Below are 21,990 nucleotides of genomic sequence, written 5' to 3'. Positions count from 1 at the left end.
GGAACTGTGGTGAACTGTGGTGAAACTGTGGTGAACTTTGGTGGAACTGTGGTGAACTTTGGTGAAACTGTGGTGAACTGTGGTGGAACTGTGGTGAACTTTGGTGAAACTGTGGTGAACTGTGGTGGAACTGTGGTGGAACTGTGGTGAACTGTGGTGGAACTGTGGTGAACTTTGGTGAACTGTGGTGGAACTGTGGTGGAACTGTGGTGAACTGTGGTGAACTGTGGTGGAACTGTGGTGAACTGTGGTGAAACTGTGGTGGAACTGTGGTGGAACTGTGGTGGACTGTGGTGGAACTGTGGTGAACTGTGGTGGAACTGTGGTGGAACTGTGGTGAACTGTGGTGGAACTGTGGTGAACTGTGGTGGAACTGTGGTGGAACTGTGGTGAACTGTGGTGAACTGTGGTGAACTGTGGTGAAACTGTGGTGGAACTGTGGTGGAACTGTGGTGAACTGTGGTGGAACTGTGGTGGAACTGTGGTGAACTGTGGTGGAACTGTGGTGAAACTGTGGTGGACTGTGGTGAAACTGTGGTGAACTGTGGTGAAACTGTGGTGAACTGTGGTGGAACTGTGGTGGAACTGTGGTGGAACTGTGGTGAACTGTGGTGAACTGTGGTGGAACTGTGGTGGAACTGTGGTGGACTGTGGTGAAACTGTGGTGAACTGTGGTGAAACTGTGGTGAACTGTGGTGGAACTGTGGTGAACTGTGGTGGAACTGTGGTGGAACTGTGGTGGAACTGTGGTGAACTGTGGTGAACTGTGGTGGAACTGTGGTGGAACTGTGGTGGAACTGTGGTGAACTGTGGTGGAACTGTGGTGAACTTTGGTGAAACTGTGGTGAACTGTGGTGGAACTGTGGTGAACTTTGGTGAAACTGTGGTGAACTGTGGTGGAACTGTGGTGAACTGTGGTGGAACTGTGGTGAACTTTGGTGAAACTGTGGTGAACTGTGGTGGAACTGTGGTGAACTGTGGTGAAACTGTGGTGAACTTTGGTGAAACTGTGGTGAACTTTGGTGAAACTGTGGTGAACTTTGGTGAAACTGTGGTGAACTGTGGTGGAACTGTGGTGGAACTGTGGTGAACTGTGGTGAAACTGTGGTGAACTTTGGTGGAACTGTGGTGAACTTTGGTGAAACTGTGGTGAACTGTGGTGGAACTGTGGTGAACTTTGGTGAAACTGTGGTGAACTGTGGTGGAACTGTGGTGGAACTGTGGTGAACTGTGGTGGAACTGTGGTGAACTTTGGTGAACTGTGGTGGAACTGTGGTGGAACTGTGGTGAACTGTGGTGAACTGTGGTGGAACTGTGGTGAACTGTGGTGAAACTGTGGTGGAACTGTGGTGGAACTGTGGTGGACTGTGGTGGAACTGTGGTGAACTGTGGTGGAACTGTGGTGGAACTGTGGTGGACTGTGGTGGAACTGTGGTGGAACTGTGGTGGAACTGTGGTGAACTGTGGTGGACTGTGGTGGAACTGTGGTGAACTGTGGTGGACTGTGGTGGACTGTGGTGAACTGTGGTGGAACTGTGGTGGACTGTGGTGGACTGTGGTGGAACTGTGGTGGAACTGTGGTGGAACTGTGGTGGAACTGTGGTGGACTGTGGTGGACTGTGGTGGAATGGTGTTTCTGGATGACTGAGTGGGCTGATGGTTGCATGTCTCCACTGGTGTGAATGTGAACGGGCTCAGTGTTGCAGATGTCAGTGCAGTTCCACTAAAGCTCCTCTGAGGGGCAGTAACAGTTCACACTTCACCATGTGACCCCCTCCACCCACTCACTCGTCCCCAAATGACACGGAGCCCACATTCACCGGTTTTAATGTGATTACCTTATTCTGTTTGTTTAAACAATTACAAAGTCATTTGTCAAAATCCAATTATTCTCACAAAGTAGGAGCAACATGAAGCAGCAGCAGAACCCCGGTCTGAGCTGCAGCAGCGGCAGGTGTCCCACCAGGGGGCGGAGCTCTTACCGGCGTGCAGTGGGAGAAGGGTTTGGTGCACGGAGGATGGCAGTGTCTGACCGTGGTGGGCCTCTTCTGCAGGAAACACCCCCCTGCACAAAGACACAGCTGATTAGTTCTGGGTTTTTGTCTTGTCCATCATCCTAACAGCAGAACGCTCGTCTGCCTCCTTTTGGAGCTGAACACATTTGCTGATTATTCTACTGATATTCTCCTGTCGTTATTATGAGTTTCGCTGAACCACATTTCGATGCCGGACCTGACTATGGGGGGGGGGGGGGGGGGGGGTATGATATTCTGTTCATGCTTTCTTTTCTCATATTTATCATTTAACCCTCCGGTATCCAGGTGTGCCTTTTAGGCACACTTTGCATTTTGTGTTAAAAAACTTCATATTATTTTTCACAGTTTAAATAAGGTTAGAATTCAAAAGTTGTTCATTTTTGCATGATCTTTAAAATTCTGTCCACCAACTCAAATGTGGACATTGTAAACAAAAGAAAATGACCAGACTAGCATCTGTCTGCACAGTGTGCCTAAAACGCACTGTTTCTAACATTTGATCTGTATGATTAGGACTGAGCTGGATTTACAAAAATAAAACCAAATTAAAGCAGAAAAATAAATCAGTATATAATACTTAATAGTTTGATTTATAGGTGTGCATTTTACGCACACTTGGTGACAGATGCTAGTATTTTTGAACATTTAACCTAGCGCCAAAAATAATAATAATGCAAATTAACCAATGTTGGAGTTAATCACTGACATATGCCAGGATGAAAAAATCAAATAATATGTGATCCACTTTTTATGGAGTATATTGAAAAAAAACACATTTTTTGTATGGTAAGGTTTGTTTCCATTACAAACACAGCATTTAAAGGGTTAAAAAATGTGACAATTATTGAGTATTTGGTATTTCTATTTACGGCTCAAGTTGATGAAATAGAAAAAAGTGTAAAAGAATTAAAAACAAACTGTAGGAAAATTTTTTGACATTATTCCACAAGTGTGCCAAAAAGGCACACTTGGTGCTTAGTAAGGGCCTTGGTGGATGGGATACCAGAGGGTTAATAGGTTGTACGTATTTTATTTTATTGTATTTTTTTTTTTTTTTGTAATTTTGTTTATTTTGTTTTTTTCCCTCTCTTCTGCCCAGTTTTACTCAGTTCTGGTTGTAGTTCTTGTTTCCATTCTAATTATCACCATGGTTGTTACAGTTTGTTGATATTTTCTTGTGAGAGTCTTCGGACCTTCTTCTTTCTTGCCCCCCCCATGTCAGGTCTGGCATCGAAATGTGGTTCAACAAAATTCATAATGAACACAGAAGAATATCTACTGTCTTCATTATTAAAAAAAAAAAAAAAGACAGTAGAATATCCAGGGGAACTTCATATTCTTTATGAAGTTTCCTTTATTAAAGCAAATGTGTTCAGCACCAAAAGGATCCAGATCACCATTCTGCTGTTAGGAAGAAGGACAAGACAAGTTAGAAACAAAAAAAGAGAGAAAAAAAAAATGGAAACAATAACCACAACCAGAACTGATCAAGGTTGTTTTTGCTTAATTCAAGATTTTTTTTTTTTTTTTTTTTGCTTAATTCAGAAATTTTCTGGCTTAATTCAAGATTGTTTTTGCTTAATTCAAGGTTTTATTTTTTGCTTATTTCAAGATTTTTTTTGCTTAATTCAAGATTTTATTTTACTTAATTCAAAATTTGTTGCTTAATTCAAGATTTTTTCTTGCTTAATTCAAAATTGTTTTGCTTAATTCAAAAATCTGCCAATGGAACAAGTGAAAATGATCTTGTTCAGATTAGTGTAAATCAGATTTTCCAGATCTATTGTCTATAAATCAGTTGTTCTATCTCTCTGTAAAGTTCCTCTTTAGGTGATTCTGTCTGATTTTAAGAGTGATGAGATATTTGGACTAGAAATGACTGTAGAAGTTCTACTGTCTTCATTATTAAAAAAAAAAAAAAGAAAGAAAAGACAGTAGAATATCAAGGGGAACTTCATATTCTTTATGAAGTTTCCTTTATTAAAGCAAATGTGTTCAGCACCAAAAGGATCCAGATCACCATTCTGCTGTTAGGAAGAAGGACAAGACAAGTTAGAAAGAAAAAAAGAGAGAAAAAAAAAAATGGAAACAATAACCACAACCAGAACTGCATAAAACTGGGCAGAAGAGTGAAAAAACAAACAAACAAAATTACAATAAAATACAATAAAATAAATAAATGGTAACACTTTATAAGAAGTCCACACTATGAAGCATTAGTTAAACATGAACAAATACTGAATTCACCATTTATAAAGCATATTTCTGACATGAATACTCATTAATATATGGTTTATCAGCACAGTTATAAATGTTTTACTCATCATTAATAAGCTCATCTACAATGTGCTTAATGATTGTATTTTCATACTTTATAAATTATGGATTCAACATTTAAACCTTTAGTATTGCATCACTTACAAACCAGTTGTGATGTGCATTTCTGCTCACACATACACTATTCACACATGTACTAATGGTGAGTGAATATTTTATTGGGTATTTTATACAAACTCACACATTTATTTTCTACAGTAGATGTCCTATAAACAGTTATTAACACAGGAATTCATTCTTTCAGGTAGTTCTGAAGCACTTCCTACTCATGAATTCAGTCTATGGTGTGAGTTCATCTAAAGTGTGAACTATCTGTGACATTTAAAGCATTTACAAATGAGATTTAAAGGATGGAAATGAATAAAGACTCACAAAAGTCTGAGTTATTCTAACAAAGGAAAGACACAGCACATGGGATTATTAAACAAACTGCATGACTGAATGATGACTGAGTATGAATGATGAGTAGAACATTTATAACTGTGCTTATAAACCATATACTAATGAGTATTCAGGTCAGAAATGTGCTTTATAAATAATGAATTCAGTATTTGTTAATGCTGAACTAATGCTTCATGGTGTGGACTTATTCTAAAGTGTTACCAAATACATAATACATACTGCAGCTGCTTGGTTCTGCTCCTGAACCCATGGATCAGTAAATTAATGTACTGTCACAGCTGATTAATGGGCTGGGGTACCTATCAGGGCCCCTGATCAATCTGAGAACATTTTAATTCCAACATGGAAAATTGCATGTCAAAATCTGTGAGAATAATGCCGGTGCTGCCGTTGCCTTCCCTGTGCAGACGCAGGTTTCTCCTTCGGAAACACTTCCTTCCAGCGATAAGATCACATTCAGCCACTATTTGCAGCACATCAAACTCTGCTAAAGCTTTCATTCCCACAGCACTATTACCTTTGTTCTCTTTCTCGACGCCTCCTTTACTTCCCACAAATACAAACGCATGATTATATTTATATGGATTGAAAGCCTCCCAGCTCCGAGTCGGGTTTATTGATTACTTATGTTAAGAGGGAGAGGAGAAATCGATGGGGGCTGCACTGAGAGCGGTCGGATCAAAATGTGCTAAATTCAACTGGAACACCAAACTCCGATGCTTCTTTGTGCATCAGTATGTACGCTGTGCGACACACACACACACACACACACACACACAGTCCAGTGTGTGTTAATAGAGTCGGCCCCAACGCACAACTGTCACAATTATCTCCCAAAACAACAGTGAATGCATTCAAAATTTATTTTTAAACCATCTGCTGCTGCTAACCCTGCCAAAAGTGAGCGGTGTGACAGCGCTCTCACATGAAGGAACCAACACTCACACACTGTCATGGCAACGCCTGCACACTTTCCTTTGGAGGGATTAAATAATGTGATATTTAACACAAATTCAGACTGAACACGGACACAGACTTACACTCTGCAAAAAAGGAGTGTCTACGAACCACATAAAAACACTCCATCTGGGGCGGAGTTATTCTAAGGTTTTTGATCGGCCCTGCTCAGACCAACTGTTGGAGGAGGTGTGGATCAGCTGGAGCTCATCACCATGTCCAAAGAAGAACATTCACAACTGTGTGGAAGTTGTATTGAAGACCACAGTCCCATCTGATGCTGTAACACTGTATATGAGAGCCAGAGCTTTTGTCCACTTGAATAATGCAAAAAAAAAAAAATCCTGAACTTAGCAAAAAAAAAAAAAAAAAAGTGCCAATGGAACAAGTGAAAATGATCTTGTTCAGATTTCTTAAATCAGATTTTCCAGATCTATTGTCTATAAATCAGTTCTTACATCTCGCTGAAAAGTTCCTCTTTTGTTTTGCTTAATTCAAGATTTATTTCTTTTTTTTGCTTAATTCAAGATTTTTTTTTTTTTTTTTTTTTTTGCTTAATTCAAGATATTTTTGCTTAATTCAAGATTTTTTTTTTTTTGTGCTTAATTCAATATTGTTTTTTTGCTTAATTCAAGATTTTTTTTTTCTTAATTCAAGATTGTTCTGCTTAATTAAAAAATGTACCAATGGAACAAGTGAAAATGATCTTGTTCAGATTTCTTAAATCAGATTTTCCAGATCTATTGTCTATAAATCAGTTCTTCTATCTCAGTGAAAAGTTCCTCTTTAGGTGATTCTGTCTGATTTTAAGTGTGACGAGATATTTGGACTAGAAATGAGACAAATACACTTAGATTTAAATTTTTACAGTGAATAAATACATAAATATAAAAGCATAATGTAAAAAGTAGAGGAAGATAAATCTACCTTATTAATATTTTATGGATTAAATAAGTTGCCCCGCCCCTTTTCTTTATGTAAATAAAACTATTGTTCTGTTTGTCTTTCTAACATTGTCTTGATTGTTAATTTTTGTATTATTATTTGTGTTTTGATGCTTCACATATGTGTTCAATTTCATTGTATGTTCTGAATAAATCCCTGAACCCAGTGTGAATGTGTGTTGTGTTTTTTGCAGTGGTTGTGGCTGGTGCGGGGGTGCAGCAGCAGAACTGGGACACTTCATGTGCATGAACGGAGCTAAACATAGGCAGCGTTAAAGCTGTGCAGTGTGTCCACCTGACGCTGACGCCGCTCACCTGTGACGTTGACGCCGTCGGAGCGCTGACACCACACCGCCCGCTCGTTGTTGCTCCATCCTCCGGTTCTCCACTGGTAACTGTGGCATTTTCCCCCTGCACGAGCACAGAACAGCAGAGCAGGCTCATTAGAACTGTGAGTCCTGGCCTCCAAACTCCATGACACTGAGCACCGGCTCTGCTTCATATTATACAGACACACACATGAGGACTGGACCCAACGGAAAACAGCCCAGTGTGTGATGAGGAAACAGACATTTGGCATGAGTGAAGGAGTGAATGAAGGAATGAGTGAAGGAATGAATGAAGGAATGAGTGAATGAAGGAATGAGTGAATGAAGGAATGAAGGAATGAAATCTTTATTTCGAACATGTAGACAGTGATATCAAAACAAAAATCAACCAACGAAATATAAGGACTGGTACATAAATGACTGATAAGCAAACAAAAAACTAACTAACTAAAAATAGTAATAGTAAATAATAATAATAATAATAATAATAATAATAATAATAATAAAACAAATGAAATGAAATTATATGCTCGAAAAGGAGTAGGAAGAAGTAAAAACTTATGTAGTCCTACCCCCAATTTCTATTCCTTATGATCATTATATAGCAATTATTATTTTGTATGAATATAATAATAATGAGAATAATATCACACATCCTTTTTCCTATATACACTAATATGATAATACCCATTTACAACTTTTCCCACCAGATATTAATAAAAACTAAAAAGGACAAAACAAACAATAAACCAAACAAACACAGTCAGCGTCTTTTCCAGGGACTGGAGAGTTAGTTCAGTCTGACTGATTTAACGATCTACAAAACCATATTAAACGGAACAAGAAATGATTCAATTATGGAACTGAAACAAGAAAACGTTGAAATTCTGTTCGCTGTACCCCAGTTCGTCCAGTGGTTGTGTTTTCTTTCAGGTCAGTAAATGAACAGTTCATTTGGTTTCTGTGATTTCACAGCAGAATGTGTGACGGTATTAAACTGAACTGTGTCAGTGAAGGAGCACATCTGAAAACAGCTGTCAATCAAACCGCATTCAGCCTTTGGATTGATCCTCCAATCAGCTCCGCCCACAGCTCCGCCCACAGCTCCGTTCACCCCCAGAGACACTGAGCGTCCGGGGGCGGGACGACAGGTGTCCTGTGTCCAGTGCTGGTCCAGTCTGTAGTGGTTTTTCCAGCAGTTCCACTCAGTCCCATTGAAGTGCATGAGCGTCTACGACAAATGCACTGAGCAGAGATGGAATGAACAAACAGACACGGGAATGGAGGAGAAGTGAACAACATCCAGTCCACTGATCTGGGATCAAACTGATTCTGAACCAACTGGTCTGAGAGATGAACGTGTTCCAACACATTTGGAGTCAATGAAATGAAAACAACTGAACAGATTTGAGCATTTAATGGGAGTCATTTTAGGAGAAGAGGAGCTTCACCTGCAGTCGGACACACACAGCTGTGGACACACACACACACACACACACACACACACACACACACACACACACACACACACACACACACACACACACACACACACAGCTGTGGACACACACACACACACACACACACACACACACACAGCTGTGGACACACACACACACACACACACACACACACACACACAGCTGTGGACACACACACACACACACAGCTGTGGACACACACACACACACACACAGCTGTGGACACACACACACACACACACACACACACAGCTGTGGACACACACACACACACACACACACACAGCTGTGGACACACACACACACACACACACACACACACACACACAGCTGTGGACACACACACACACACACACACACACACACACACACACACACGTTTGGGTTCAACTCTTCTTCTGCTCTTGTTCTAACATCCATCCACATCTGTTTGTTCTGGTCATGTGACTCTAGTTGGACTCAAAGGTCTTTCCAGTCCAGTTTTGGGTCATGGACCAATTTATCCTCCTCAGATCCAGCGGTGGGTTTTCTGTCCACATTTATGGACAAGAGTTTCACAACTTTATACAAAAAAAAAAAAGAAAAAAGAAAACTGTCCACCACAAAGGACATTCCATAAAAATGTAAAAACTGCATCTGAAAAAGCTGTTGCATCAGGATGTTTCCAGTATAGGCACTGATTTAATACAAAACAAATAAAGCTGGTACTGCTGACACTTCCTGGCTCTGAGGAGGTTATCTACGAAAAACCACCTCTAACAACAACAACAACAACAACAACAACTATTGATCACAAACGAGAGTTTTAGCAAAACTGTTTTTTCATTAGACAAATTTATATGTTTATATTCATGCTATTTTTTTGTTCAAAGTGTTTTTTATTACATATCGAGTCGTCCAGAAAAGCAGAATACAGTCATCATCTTTTTTTTTAATACCCAAACCCATGAAGATTCCCACCCTGTTGATCCATAAAAAAGACGATAATTAACAATAATAATAAATAAAGAATAAGGAATTCAGATATTAGTCACTGACTGGTGTTAATAAAACTACTGTGGAGTAAGTGATGGATCTGCCTGTTTTCTATGGTTCAGAACAGGTTACCAGGTACTGAAAAACACATCCTCTTATCTCATTTTTTCCAATGTTAAATAATGTATATTCACACAATTTGAAGGTCAGTGGAAAACAGACTAATGACAATAAACTGGTGAATATAAACCATGCTTATAAAAAAGAAAAAAAAGATATAAATACAAAACAATACAGTAATGGATGTAAATAACCATTTAGTTGAGTCCATAAAAGCAGTAATAATACTACTAATGGCTTATATTAGTCTGTTGTGTGTCCACATGTCTGACTGTACGCATGTGTTGGTGGTTGTTTCTTCCTCCAGTGAATATATAATATAATACAGTGAATAAATACACAGTGGTTTGTTATGACAAAGATGATTCTAATAAATCAGTTTGTTTGTATAGATTATTAACCTTGATGTGTCTCTGAGGACGGTTATTCTGGGCGGTGTGGGGACGATTCTTCCTCTAATACAGTTACAGACTAATGTGTGGTTCAACATGAGCAGACTGACAACAAACACATGGAGTTTATTCATGTATTTATTTCCTCTGCCAGGAGGTGGTGGGACCACTGAACGCCGTGTGTGTGTGTGTGTGTGTGTGTGTGTGTGTGTGTGTGTGTGTGTGTGTGTGTGTGTGTGTGTGTGTGTGTGTGTGTGTGCGTGTGTGTGTGTGTGTGTGTGCAAGATAACTCCAAAAGTTATGGACGGATTTTCATGAAGTTTTCAGGAAATGTTGATACTGGCACAAGGAAGAAATGACTAGATTTGGGGGTGATGGGGGGGGGACTGATCTGCCTTGGCAGAGGTCTGCACTCTCCCAGTGCTTTTCTAGTTTTATTCATGTGAACCTGATGATCTGTTTTATTTGTGCATGTTCTGTGTTCGACTGCAGGAGGAGCTGAATGAGACCAATGTAAATAATTCAAGTAAAGTTAAATGAATGTTCCAGTTGGCTCTGAGCTCACCTTCTAACACAAAGACTTCAGTCTTTGTAAGATAAGATATATATGTTTTATGTATTTATTTATTAAATTATATATATATATATATATACACACACACACACACACACACACACACAATATTTATAGGTATGAATTCAACCAATAGTTTTGCTGCTAAAGTGTCAACAAACAAACAAACTGAACCAAAAACAATACGGAAGGGGGGGTGCGGGGTAATGAGAACATTGATTACAGACCATGAACACACATAAATGAACTAAAATAATATGTTGTATGTATTTTACTTTTAAAATATCTGAACTTTTGAAAGGATTTTTCCAGTGTTTCATCACATTATAGTAAATAAATGATCAGTCAGATATAAATGTGATATTGTCAAAACCATATACAAAATATATTTCAGAGCTACTGTCTTATTCCAACCTTAATGAATGTCCATAAAATAAATCCTTCAGTTGCTCTCAAACTATTTAATATTAGTTACCATAGCACACAGTGGTTGGAAACAGTGGAAAGTGTCTGTGTTCAAAACAGGCTGAAAACGGTTCTGTTCAACTGTGCATAGAACGACTGAAAGGCTTCTATCTGACCTCTGCTCTTTTACTTTATTTTAATTCATTATTATTTATGTTTGATTGATTAGGTTTTAATTATAATTGTGTGTTTTTAACTTGTCTCTTTTCCAGTTTTGTAAAGCACTGTGAGTTGCCCTGTGTATGAACTGTGCTTCACACTTGTCCCTCACTATAACACGGTTCACGTTTTGCGGCCTCGCTGTTTCGCGGATTTTTTTTTAGTACAATTTTGCATGTTTTTTTTTTTCTACAGCGTATGAACACACATTGAGTTCTGCGTCCTGATTGGCTAAGGGACTGTAGAGCATTGTCAGTCCCTCTCCTCTGTGCTGTGTCTCCTGTTCAGTACAGAATGTGTTCTTCTGCCAAATCTACATAAATGTTGGATCTCCATAACTGTGGTCTTCACTCAGATAAAAGCAGCTGCACAGAGGCCTTCAGTGGAAAAAGACGCTCCAGCAGAGCGGCGTCAGGACGAAGAGGCCCAGTCAGAGAAACTGGGAAATACACCTGAGTCACTGTTAATAACTTCTTATGTGTCCAACCTCATAGGGTGATCATTAACACTAAATTTGTTATTTCTAAAAGCTATCATATTTATTTATAGGAAAACGTTTCTATTTTTATTTCTCAGACAAATATTTGAATGAAAACAGGTTCTGATCTTTGGTTTCATTCTATAAAACTGTAGTTATTTTTTAAAATCTACGAAGGTTTGAACTTTGAGAGTGTTTAAACAAGAGAGAAATGTGAGAAAATGTTCCTGCCTGTCTGAGAAAAGTGTCTAAAGTGTGTGGTGAGTGCTGTTACAGCCTGAAAACAGATAGAAGAACTGTAAAAAATAAAGCAGACTACTTTGTGGATTTCGCCTATTGCAGGTTATTTTTAGAACGTAACCCCTGCGATAAACGAGGGACCACTGTAGTAATAAATTTGCCTCCAAACTCTGACCCGTCTGTGGTTCCTAACAGCCCTGTGCTAAATGCACTAACACTGTGCAGCGTTACTGTCGGACCTTGGACTTTTAAAAATTAAGACAATAATATAAAGACGGCTCCTCTAACCCTGTCTGTGACACTGTCTGATGTTTCAGAACTGTTAATAGAGAAAGTTTCCATTGTTTCCTTTGTCATTTCTCATAATATATATATGCATACTTATACACACACACACACACACATATATTTGTATGGATATCAAATGCAGAAAAACACCATTATCTGCTTGTATTTGTGGCTCCATCCCTTCCATTACCACCTGTTAAAGCAGTGGGATTGAACTGTCTGTATCAGTGCATTTCATTAATGTTTAACTCGATAATGTACAGTTCTACTCAGACTACCTTCAGTCAGATCATTTCTGCTTCTGTCGTTTGATTGGACTGAAATAACTTCAGATTGATGTGGCAGCGCTGAAAGGTTACAAAATGAAACTGTGTACAGTTGAAAAGTTAGAAGGATCTGATCAAGTCCAAGTAAATAAGAAAATATGTGACAGAAGGTTCAGATGAAAGGACAGAATTCCTTTGGTGGGTGAACTGGTGGATATTAAACCTGACTGGTACTGGTTTACTGGTCTGTGTTGGATGTGGATGGACTGGATCAGCAGGTTAGTGTTTGGACCCCCCCCCATCTGCATCTGGACCCGGTGAAGGCCAGGATGGGACTGAGTCTGTCTGTGTGCTGTTCTGTTAGTGTGAGGTGAGTCCTTTTCAGTCCCAGTCCACTCCTTACGGCTCCATGTTCCTCCTAACACTGTTCCACACATTCACAGTCCCAACGTCCTGCAGAAGAACCAGCACAACACACCACACCCACTGGACCCACAGAACCGGACCAGAGCCAACACAGCGTGGACAGGCTGAAGTCCTCCAGACCACATGTGAGAAGAAAAACAGAACTGACAAGAGAGCGATCAGCAGGAGGTCGATTAGTTCAACTGAGACGAGCACCGCAACGAGAATGAGCAGAGAACTGGATAAAAGGATAAAAAAAAAAAATAATAATAATAATAATAATAATACACCACACTTATAGTAGTAGACAAAGGGAACTCCAGGTTGAATCCAGGTGTTTCTTTTCTAACAGGCTCTGGATCCAAAACAATACTGGCTAATGTCAGAATATAGTTTAATATTATGGGATAGATAACAGTGCATTGGTTTGTTTGGTTTAAATTATCTTTGTTTAAAAATGACTCGCAGATGGTTTGAACTTACTTGACTTTTTCTCACCATTGATGTTTTTTTTTTTATCCATGACTATGATTTTAAATATTCTACCTCTAAATGTATAAACTCTGTTTCCTGCTCTCACTGTAAATACTTCTCAGCTAAAATGTGTTTAGAGGTCTTCTTTGTGTCTGTGTTCTTGTGTCTTATAGTGTGTGACCCACATTTTTATCGTCGTACTTTAAATTTTGATTCTGCTCCGTCTGTGCTTGTTGATGTCTCTTGTTTCATTTGTCTTCAGTTATTTATTTTACTGTCTGTTTGTTAAAAATGTAAAATCTGTTAAAAATAAAGCATAAAATAAAAGTTTAACATTTGTTCTTACTGTTTTGCAGCACAGACCCCTGACCCCCCTGAATTCAGTGTATCATATATTTTTCCGTATCGTGCCTTCAAACTGCTGGTGCTTCCACAGCAGATACACTTATAGTCTGGTCCAAATTGAATTCCAGCTCAAGTACAGACCACAGCCTTAGGATCATGTTAGTGAATTACTTGACACCGTCTCAGCCCGTCCTGTTCCATCCCAGTTTGCAGCAGGTGTACATTTGCACAGCGCTCATATATGGGTTCTTTAATAAAGCCTGTGGGCCGTACCTTTGCAGGGCTGCGTCTCGAACACTTGCTGTGGGCAGCTGCCCTGGTTCTCCATGACCTGGATGATCACAGCTCTGGAGCGAGCCCGGCGCCCCGTGGACTCAAAACTCCGCCCTTCGAGACAGGTCAGCTGGCACGAGCTCCAAGACGACCACTCCGTCAAATGGCAGTCTCCTGAGGACGGAGACGGACAGAAAAAACATCAGTGACTGGCTGTGCCGGGTCCCCCTGTCAGACGCTCTTATCTCCCACCCCAGGGTGGTTTATACTCGCCGTCCAAACCTATTTCAGGGCTCCTTTTATTGGCTCCCCGGCTCGCTCCTGGAACATTTAAAACGGATCGAAAACAACTTCAGCACACTTCTGCGGCTGATAATGTACTAAATGCACAAACAAATTACTCAGAGGGCCCAGTGGGTATTCTGAAGTAATAGACCGACCAGGGCAATAAATTATACAACATAAGCTATAATTCTGCCACCGACTGTAAAGGCAACACCCAATAATGTCAGCCAGTCTCTGAGGAGAAGCAAAAATTCACTGGGTTTAGGAAATACTTAAAAAAAACACACAGGGGTCAGATCAGGTACTGTTGAAGAATTAGTTCAATAGATTCACAGACTGAAAATATCACTGATACAAGAACAAATACTATTATTATAGTTAATAGTGCATTTACATATATGAGTCTGAACAAATATTATTATTATAGTTAATAGTGCATTTACATATATGAGTCTGAACAAATATTATTATTATAGTTAATAGTGCATTTACATATATGAGTCTGAACAAATATTATTATTATAGTTAATAGTGCATTTACATATATGAGTCTGAACAAATATTATTATTATAGTTAATCGTGCATTTACATATATGAGTCTAAACAAATATTATTATTATAGTTAATAGTGCATTTACATATGAGTCTGAACAAATATTATTATTATAGTTAATAGTGCATTTACATATATGAGTCTGAACAAATATTATTATTATAGTTAATAGTGCATTTACATATATGAGTCTGAACAAATATTATTATTATAGTTAATAGTGCATTTACATATATGAGTCTGAACAAATATTATTATTATAGTTAATAGTGCATTTACATATATGAGTCTGAACAAATATTATTATTATAGTTAATAGTGCATTTACATATATGAGTCCTTTTTATGTTTCATTTTATATTGATTATATCTTTATATTTTTTTTCTACCAGTGATATTGAAATGTTGTAAACAGGTTCATAAAATAGAGTTGTGAAGCTAAAAAATGATGCTCTTTGATAACTGATGGGTAAAACTTGAGTTCCATCACTGCTGGTCTTTGATTTGGTCGGACTATGTTCTGGTTGATTTGTCCAAACGACGCATCGACACTTGATTTCTTGAAGGTCAAACATTAATATCCTTTGTAATTCATGACAGGGTTGTGTTGTGCTGATAATATCGCCCGCTGCCACAACAGCCCTCCCATTCTCTGCCCTGAATGCCCATTAGCGGCTGTCTGTCGATTGGCGCATCTCATTATCTTTCATCTTTATAGGATCCACTCTATCAGCGTATCCCTCGTGCTGCGACGCCAGTGGAAACCCACTGAGAGAAAAGCAGCAGCAGACAGAGCTAACAGCCACTGTACAGCACATACATGACCACAGGCCTGACACACACACACACACACACACACACACACACACGCACACACACACACACACACACACACACACACTACGGATGTAATGATTATCGGTATAACAATAAATTGTGGTAAAATTCCTAACGGTTAGTATTACCGTTTAATTTCTGATTATCATGATAACTGTGTTTGATTACAACACCTTCAACTCAAACTCGATCTGGAAAATGGTCAAACAGGGTCCATCAGGTTCCATCTTTAATGCACATGTGTATTGTTTACATGGTAATATTTGAATGTTTCTGCAACAGAAAGTACATTGTGCTTATTATTGTATTTATTTGTTTATTTAATCTTTCAAAATACAACTTAAATTATTTCAGGTTGTGTGTCAGTACTTTTTGAACATTTTGAGCACATTTCAACAATACAGAAATAATAATGATAACTGTGATAATTTTGGTCACAATAACCATGATATTGAATCAAATCAAATCAAATGTTATTTCTCTAGCGCCAAATCATAACAAAAGTTCTCTCATGACACTTTACATACAGAGTTGGTCCAAACCAGACTGAAGCCAGTTTACAGAAACCAACAGGAGCAAACACTAGTGAGAGGAGACAGAGGAAGGAAAAAGTACCTTTAACAGCAGAAACCTGGAAACGTTCATATCGTTATGTCCCTAATACACACACACACACACACACACACACACACACACACACACACACACACACACACAAACTGAAGGACAGATTGACTTATTGTGTCTCTTATTTTGCACACAATCTTCCAAGGACAAACACACACACACACACACACACACATTCTCCCCCCTCCAACCGTCTGCCCTCAAACTCTGTTTTTTTTCACCCTATCCCCCAAATCTGACCAAATCCATTGAAAAAGTACCAGCACTGTGCTAGGATTTAAAGGTAAAAAGAATATTTTAATATTGTGATTGTCATTTTCCTCTCTGTTAGTATCAGTTCCACCATCTGCTCCACTTCATTTCCTTTTGAGTGTTTTGACAAGGCTTCATTCCATGAAGTTGTGCAACTGTTGTGCAGGTCACCATGACCTCCGCGGTAGGCCGCTGGATGGGAACGGATATCAGGGAATGGTTTCACCGAGCCACGGTCAAAACAAAGTCATTAATAATATAACATCATGTTTGGCAAAAGAGTGTATCATGCGTGCAGTAAATGGTCAGATTCCTTTTATGGTAATAAGGATGTGAAGATGTTCTATAACGCTCCTGTATAAAACCCAATGTCAAACATGGGGGGGGGGCAGACATATCCCTGGATGAGCAAATTCTTGAGTCTGTGTTTTCCTTCTTAACAATTTACAACACATTGGAGTCACCAACAGGATCGAAAAGAGGGCCTTGGTCGATTCGCAGAGGAAACGTGGTGACACTGAACTGGGTCCAAAACTAAAGGTAAGAGCTTTCCTTCTGCCAAATACATGCACAGTCTCATCACGCCTTACTGTGGGTACAACTTCAGCTCTCTTCAAAAGTGATTGGGTGGGATCTGGGGACTCTCCGCTCACCAACGGGCTCAGACTCCTTGGTGTTTAAAACAAACTGATGCAGGTCTGGTATTTAAGAACTGGCATTAAGAGTTTATGTGCCGTCCAATATATGAGAGGGACGAAGTGTTTTTGTTGAAGACAAAACCAGTAGTGAGTAGTGAAGATGGGATTCCATCTAAGAGAGACGAGGAACAAATGTGTAAATGCTACAGCATCCTTAAGCCCTGAGGATAAAAGTGAAGACGTGGACATACGAATAAGGTCCCGATTGCACACTTGTTGATAGCATGTGTCCACGTGTAATGTGTGAAAACTGGATGATGTCTTACATTTGTGCTTGCATTCTCCTCTGTTCTTCACTGCAAATTTACAAGGAAAGTGTTCTGTGGCGGCGTGACCGAAGTTGCGGCGGCCTCGATGTCCCTAATCATCGATTGTAATTTTGTTTGATCTTCTCTGTGCTGTCAAATGATAATAAAGGCTATTCTGATTCTGACACACACACACACACATACACACACACACACACACACACACATCTGCCGTGGCCATCAAACCCTCCTGATCCTGATCCAAGGCTCACAGCGAAGGCGGTCTGAGTGATGAATCAAGGCGAGGATCAGAGCAGAGTGAGAGACAGATGAGCCAAAGCAGAAGCACAGCGAGCTAACAAGAGCCCTGTTGGAAGAGACCGAGGCGAAGAGGATCAGAGGAGGCGCTTTTTATCGGCTAATGCGCCCGTCTTTATTTCCAAATAACAAACACACACAGATACAGCGGGTGTCTGTGTGCTGTTCTCCTGCAGCGTCAGTAAATGGACCCCAGGACAATAAGGCTTCATTAGTGTCTGACAGTGACCAGTACAGCAGCTCATGTGTGTCCTCTGCACCAACACCAACACAACAACACACACACCCACAGACACCTGAAAGGGGACGCACAAAACACATGTCAAAGGATGCCAGTCAGCTGGAATCTGCTAGTTTCTTGTTGCCATGGCGATTTCATACTAAGGCGGCAGCAGTAAAAATTGTCCTGGTGCTTCTTGTTGCTGCAGGGTCTTTATAGCCCCGCCCCCTGAAGGGGAGGCAAGGGCTATTGTTTTTGGTTTGTTTGTTTACACTTTAGCAGTAAAACTATTGGTTGAATTCAGACCTGATTGGGTTCATAGATTAGCACTGACCCAGAACACATGTGATTATACTGTGGGAAAAGGAGGTCAAAGTTCAAATTCTGTTTTATGAATTTTTAAAATCTTTTTTTTTTCCCCTCATTTGTTTATAATGGCTGAAATGTGTCTATGCTGTCCATAATAATAATAATAATAATAATAATAATAATAATAATAATAATAATAATAATAATAATAATAATAATAATGCAGCTAAAATGTGCTTAGAGGTTTTATTTGTGTCTTTGTTCATAGTAAATCAATCTAAGTGAATCCCCAAATGAACATTCACACACTGGTGTGAGTGGCACTGGAGGCAAGGAGGGGAAGTGTCTTGCCCAAGGACGCAACAGACTGACTAGGACAGAGAGGGATTCGAACCACCAACCTCTTCATTGGAAAAAAATGAGTCCAAATGTGTTCCTGTGTCAGAGATGTCTGTTTATATTTACAGAAGCGTATAAACAAACAACATATATTTAACTGTAATATATAAAAAATAACACATTTTTTAAAGTACATTTTGTGTAAAATATAAACTGAACAGTGCCCTCTGTCATTTAGAAGAAAAATATATAAATAGGTCATTAATTAATAAAGGAACCTTTCATCATCATAAAATAATTCCTTATCTACTCAAATAAACTCATTTTGAATCATATCAAATATAAATGTTCTTCAAATGTTACCAAAGCTTCAACCGGATGATTGACAGTAAAACTATTACATGAATGTATTTATGGTGTTTTTTATTTCAGCATTAATTCTTATTATTTATTTTATATAAGACGGTGGTGCAGTGGTTAGCACTCCTGCCTCACAGACAGAAGGTCCTGGGTTCCATTCCAACACCAGTTGAGGGGGGGGCTTGGGGGGGCCTTTCTGGGTGGAGTTTGCATGTTCTCCTGTGTCTGTGTGGGTTCTTTCCTGGTACTTTGGCTCCTCCCACCATCCAAACACACGCACCTGCCAATTCACACCTATGGCCCCTCCCACCACCGAACATTCACACACATTCATACACCAGTGTGAGTGGCACTGGAGGCAAGGAGGGGAACTGTCTTGCCCAAGGACACAACGGACTGACTAGGACAGAGTGGGATTTGAACTGCCAACCCTTCGGTTATTGGACTACCCACTCCACCACCTGAGCCACGGCCAGCCCTAATCATCTGCCCATCATCAACTGGATCGATGCCAAAATAAGCTACAATCCCTGTGAGGGGCGGGGCTTGTTGTGCCTGGAACCACTTGTTTAATTTTTGACTGAATTTCAATACGACTAAAGGGATATATTACTTTTTTTTTTTTTGCTGACATAGAAGTGGATGAGCATCATTTATTCTGAATTTGGCACAATATCATCCACTGTCTAAATAATTGATGCAAAGGCACAAAGAAGGGGTGAGTATGAGTGGTATCAAACTAACAACCTCCACTGTCAAGTACAGTGAACACACAAAGCCCAGCTACACCGAGAGGGCTTTCTTTTCTTTTTTTCTTTTTTTTTTTTTGCCAAGTTCTACTGCAGCTCCAGACAGCGCTCTGCCAGTACTGCTGCACTTTTATCATGTTCAATCACAGTAAACAGCATGCATCTGATCTGATGTGCACCACACAACGCCAGCACTAACAGTGAATGTAGTCAGACTGGTAAAAGTGGAGAGGAGGCACGGTGAGCGCAGATACACCGACAGCAGCAGCAGCAGCAGCTACAGTTCAAACCAGAACACACCAGCCATATTAAAGCACTCATACGGAGTATTTTTATTGTAAAATGGTAAAAAAAATGAACTAAATAATCATTACTGTCTACAGTAAAGATGCAAATGTACTGGATTATAGACATATGAACTACATGTATTTACAATGAGGGGATGGGGGATTCATGTGACCACTAGAGGGAGTAGTGAGTCACTGCTGGTCTGTCATGGTGAGGAAAACTAACACCACAGGGTCAGAATTTCATCCAGTGGTCCCACCTGACCCTCTCAGATTTGTCTAATTTTCTACATACTTCTAGTACATTACATATGATGGAAAAATCCTACATTTCAAGGCTTAATTGTAAATAGTTCCACAGTTCTGTCCATTTGAAGTAGGTAGGGGCTACCCGGAAATTGCGACCCAAGTTCAGACTGTAAATGTTGGTCTATTTTCAGCTTCTATAACTTCTGAACAACAAGAGCTAGAGGTCTGAAATGTTCAGAACAATTTCACAGAATCTATAGTCCTAAGAAATGTGAAAAGATTTACTTCCAATTTATAATTGCATGTTACAGAGAATGACAAAGTGGAGATTTTATCCATCGCAAACTTCTAAAATGCTACTTTTGTCCACTCATGACACAAAAACTAATCATCATATTCATTAGAAATTTGATGTGCTGTATCTTGGCTACTTAGGGAATGGATCTGTGGAAAGTGAAGGTCCTTTGTTCTGTTATGTCATTCTCTGTAACATGCAATTATAAATTTGAAGTAAATATGAAACGAGATAAAAATGACTGACAATTAATGGTAACAGAAGTATTAGTTCTGTCAGTTGAACCAGACTTGTTTGTTAATTGACAAATATCTTGTGTAATTACAGGAGGTTTCACAACAAAAATGTTGAATAAATGTATTTTTGTGAATGTATAACATGTATAAGCACTGATAAACTGTCCAAATACAGTTTTTATCAGTGGATTGGACAACTGAGTCTCACTGAAAATTATTTATATATATATTTATAGGGAATTGGATTGTTTTAATACATGAAAATATTCTTTATTAAACATTAAAAAGTAAAAAAAAAAAAAAAGTGGTATCCTGTGGGGAGTGCTTTGGGAGTATGGGGTCCGGGGCCCTCTGTTGAGGGCAGTCCGGTCTTTGTATGACTGAAGCAGGAGCCTGGTTTGCATTGCCAGCAGTAAAAAATTAAACGTTTTGTATACAAGGAAGGAATATCTGAGCAAATATATCGATAAATAAAGATGATCAAGACAAAATAGCAATTTCCACATACACTAGTAATAAAACAAATTCAATATGCTCTGTTTAAAAAGGAGTGGGAAGACGAAAACTTATTAACTCCCACCCCCCATCTCACATTTATACAACACAACACATGACTTTTACCTCCTTAATGATATAATAACATCTGTTTAGAGTCCTAATAATGTAAATAACCAATAGTAAACCGATTAAAACTGAAGTCTATTACGCTTAGTAACTATTTAAACCAGGGCTCTAAACTCCTGTTCTTTCAGGTTCCACATTCAGTCGGATTTAATCCACAGTGGACCGGACCAGTGAAAGAAGAACAGAAGAACCCAGAAATAATGACAACTTCAAACTGTTGTCTTTGTTTTAGTGCAAAAAACAAAACAAAACAAAACATTAAATTATTAAAATACTTATTTTTATAAACTATTCAAACAAAAAAAAATGTGAATAACCTGAAAAAACAGAAATGTCTTCAGTAAAATCAGTGTAATTTTCTCAGTCTTCTTCCTCCACTTCTCATTAGTCCATGTGCATTCTGGATCAGATCTCCAAAGACACTAAACACTGAGGAACAGGAAGAAAAGAGTTCAAACTGGACTGAATTTAATACAGACATTTCAGGTTGGACACATTTGTTCAGGTTAGTCACATTTTATTGGTACAGGAGAGTTTGGAAATGGAAAGAGTTTCAGAATTTA

The 21,990-nt window shown here is 39.1% G+C and overlaps 1 protein-coding gene across 1 annotated transcript in view; it reads right to left on the bottom strand.

The window, feature by feature from the left end:
• The window catches only part of LOC115412457 (thrombospondin type-1 domain-containing protein 7B-like), a 42,195-nt gene that overhangs the window by 9,603 nt on the left and 10,602 nt on the right, over positions 1-21,990 (bottom strand). The window contains exons 3-5 of the mRNA XM_030124985.1: positions 13,941-14,114; positions 6,992-7,087; positions 1,983-2,065 (exon numbers count right to left, since the gene is read on the bottom strand). Coding sequence (XP_029980845.1) covers positions 1,983-2,065; positions 6,992-7,087; positions 13,941-14,114 — 353 coding nt within the window. The remainder of the gene's footprint in view (positions 1-1,982; positions 2,066-6,991; positions 7,088-13,940; positions 14,115-21,990) is intronic.

The sequence above is a fragment of the Sphaeramia orbicularis genome, chromosome 21, assembly GCF_902148855.1.
Source record: "Sphaeramia orbicularis chromosome 21, fSphaOr1.1, whole genome shotgun sequence".
Classification (NCBI taxonomy): Eukaryota; Metazoa; Chordata; class Actinopteri; order Kurtiformes; family Apogonidae; genus Sphaeramia; species Sphaeramia orbicularis.
This window is presented reverse-complemented; position numbering and strand designations above follow the sequence as displayed.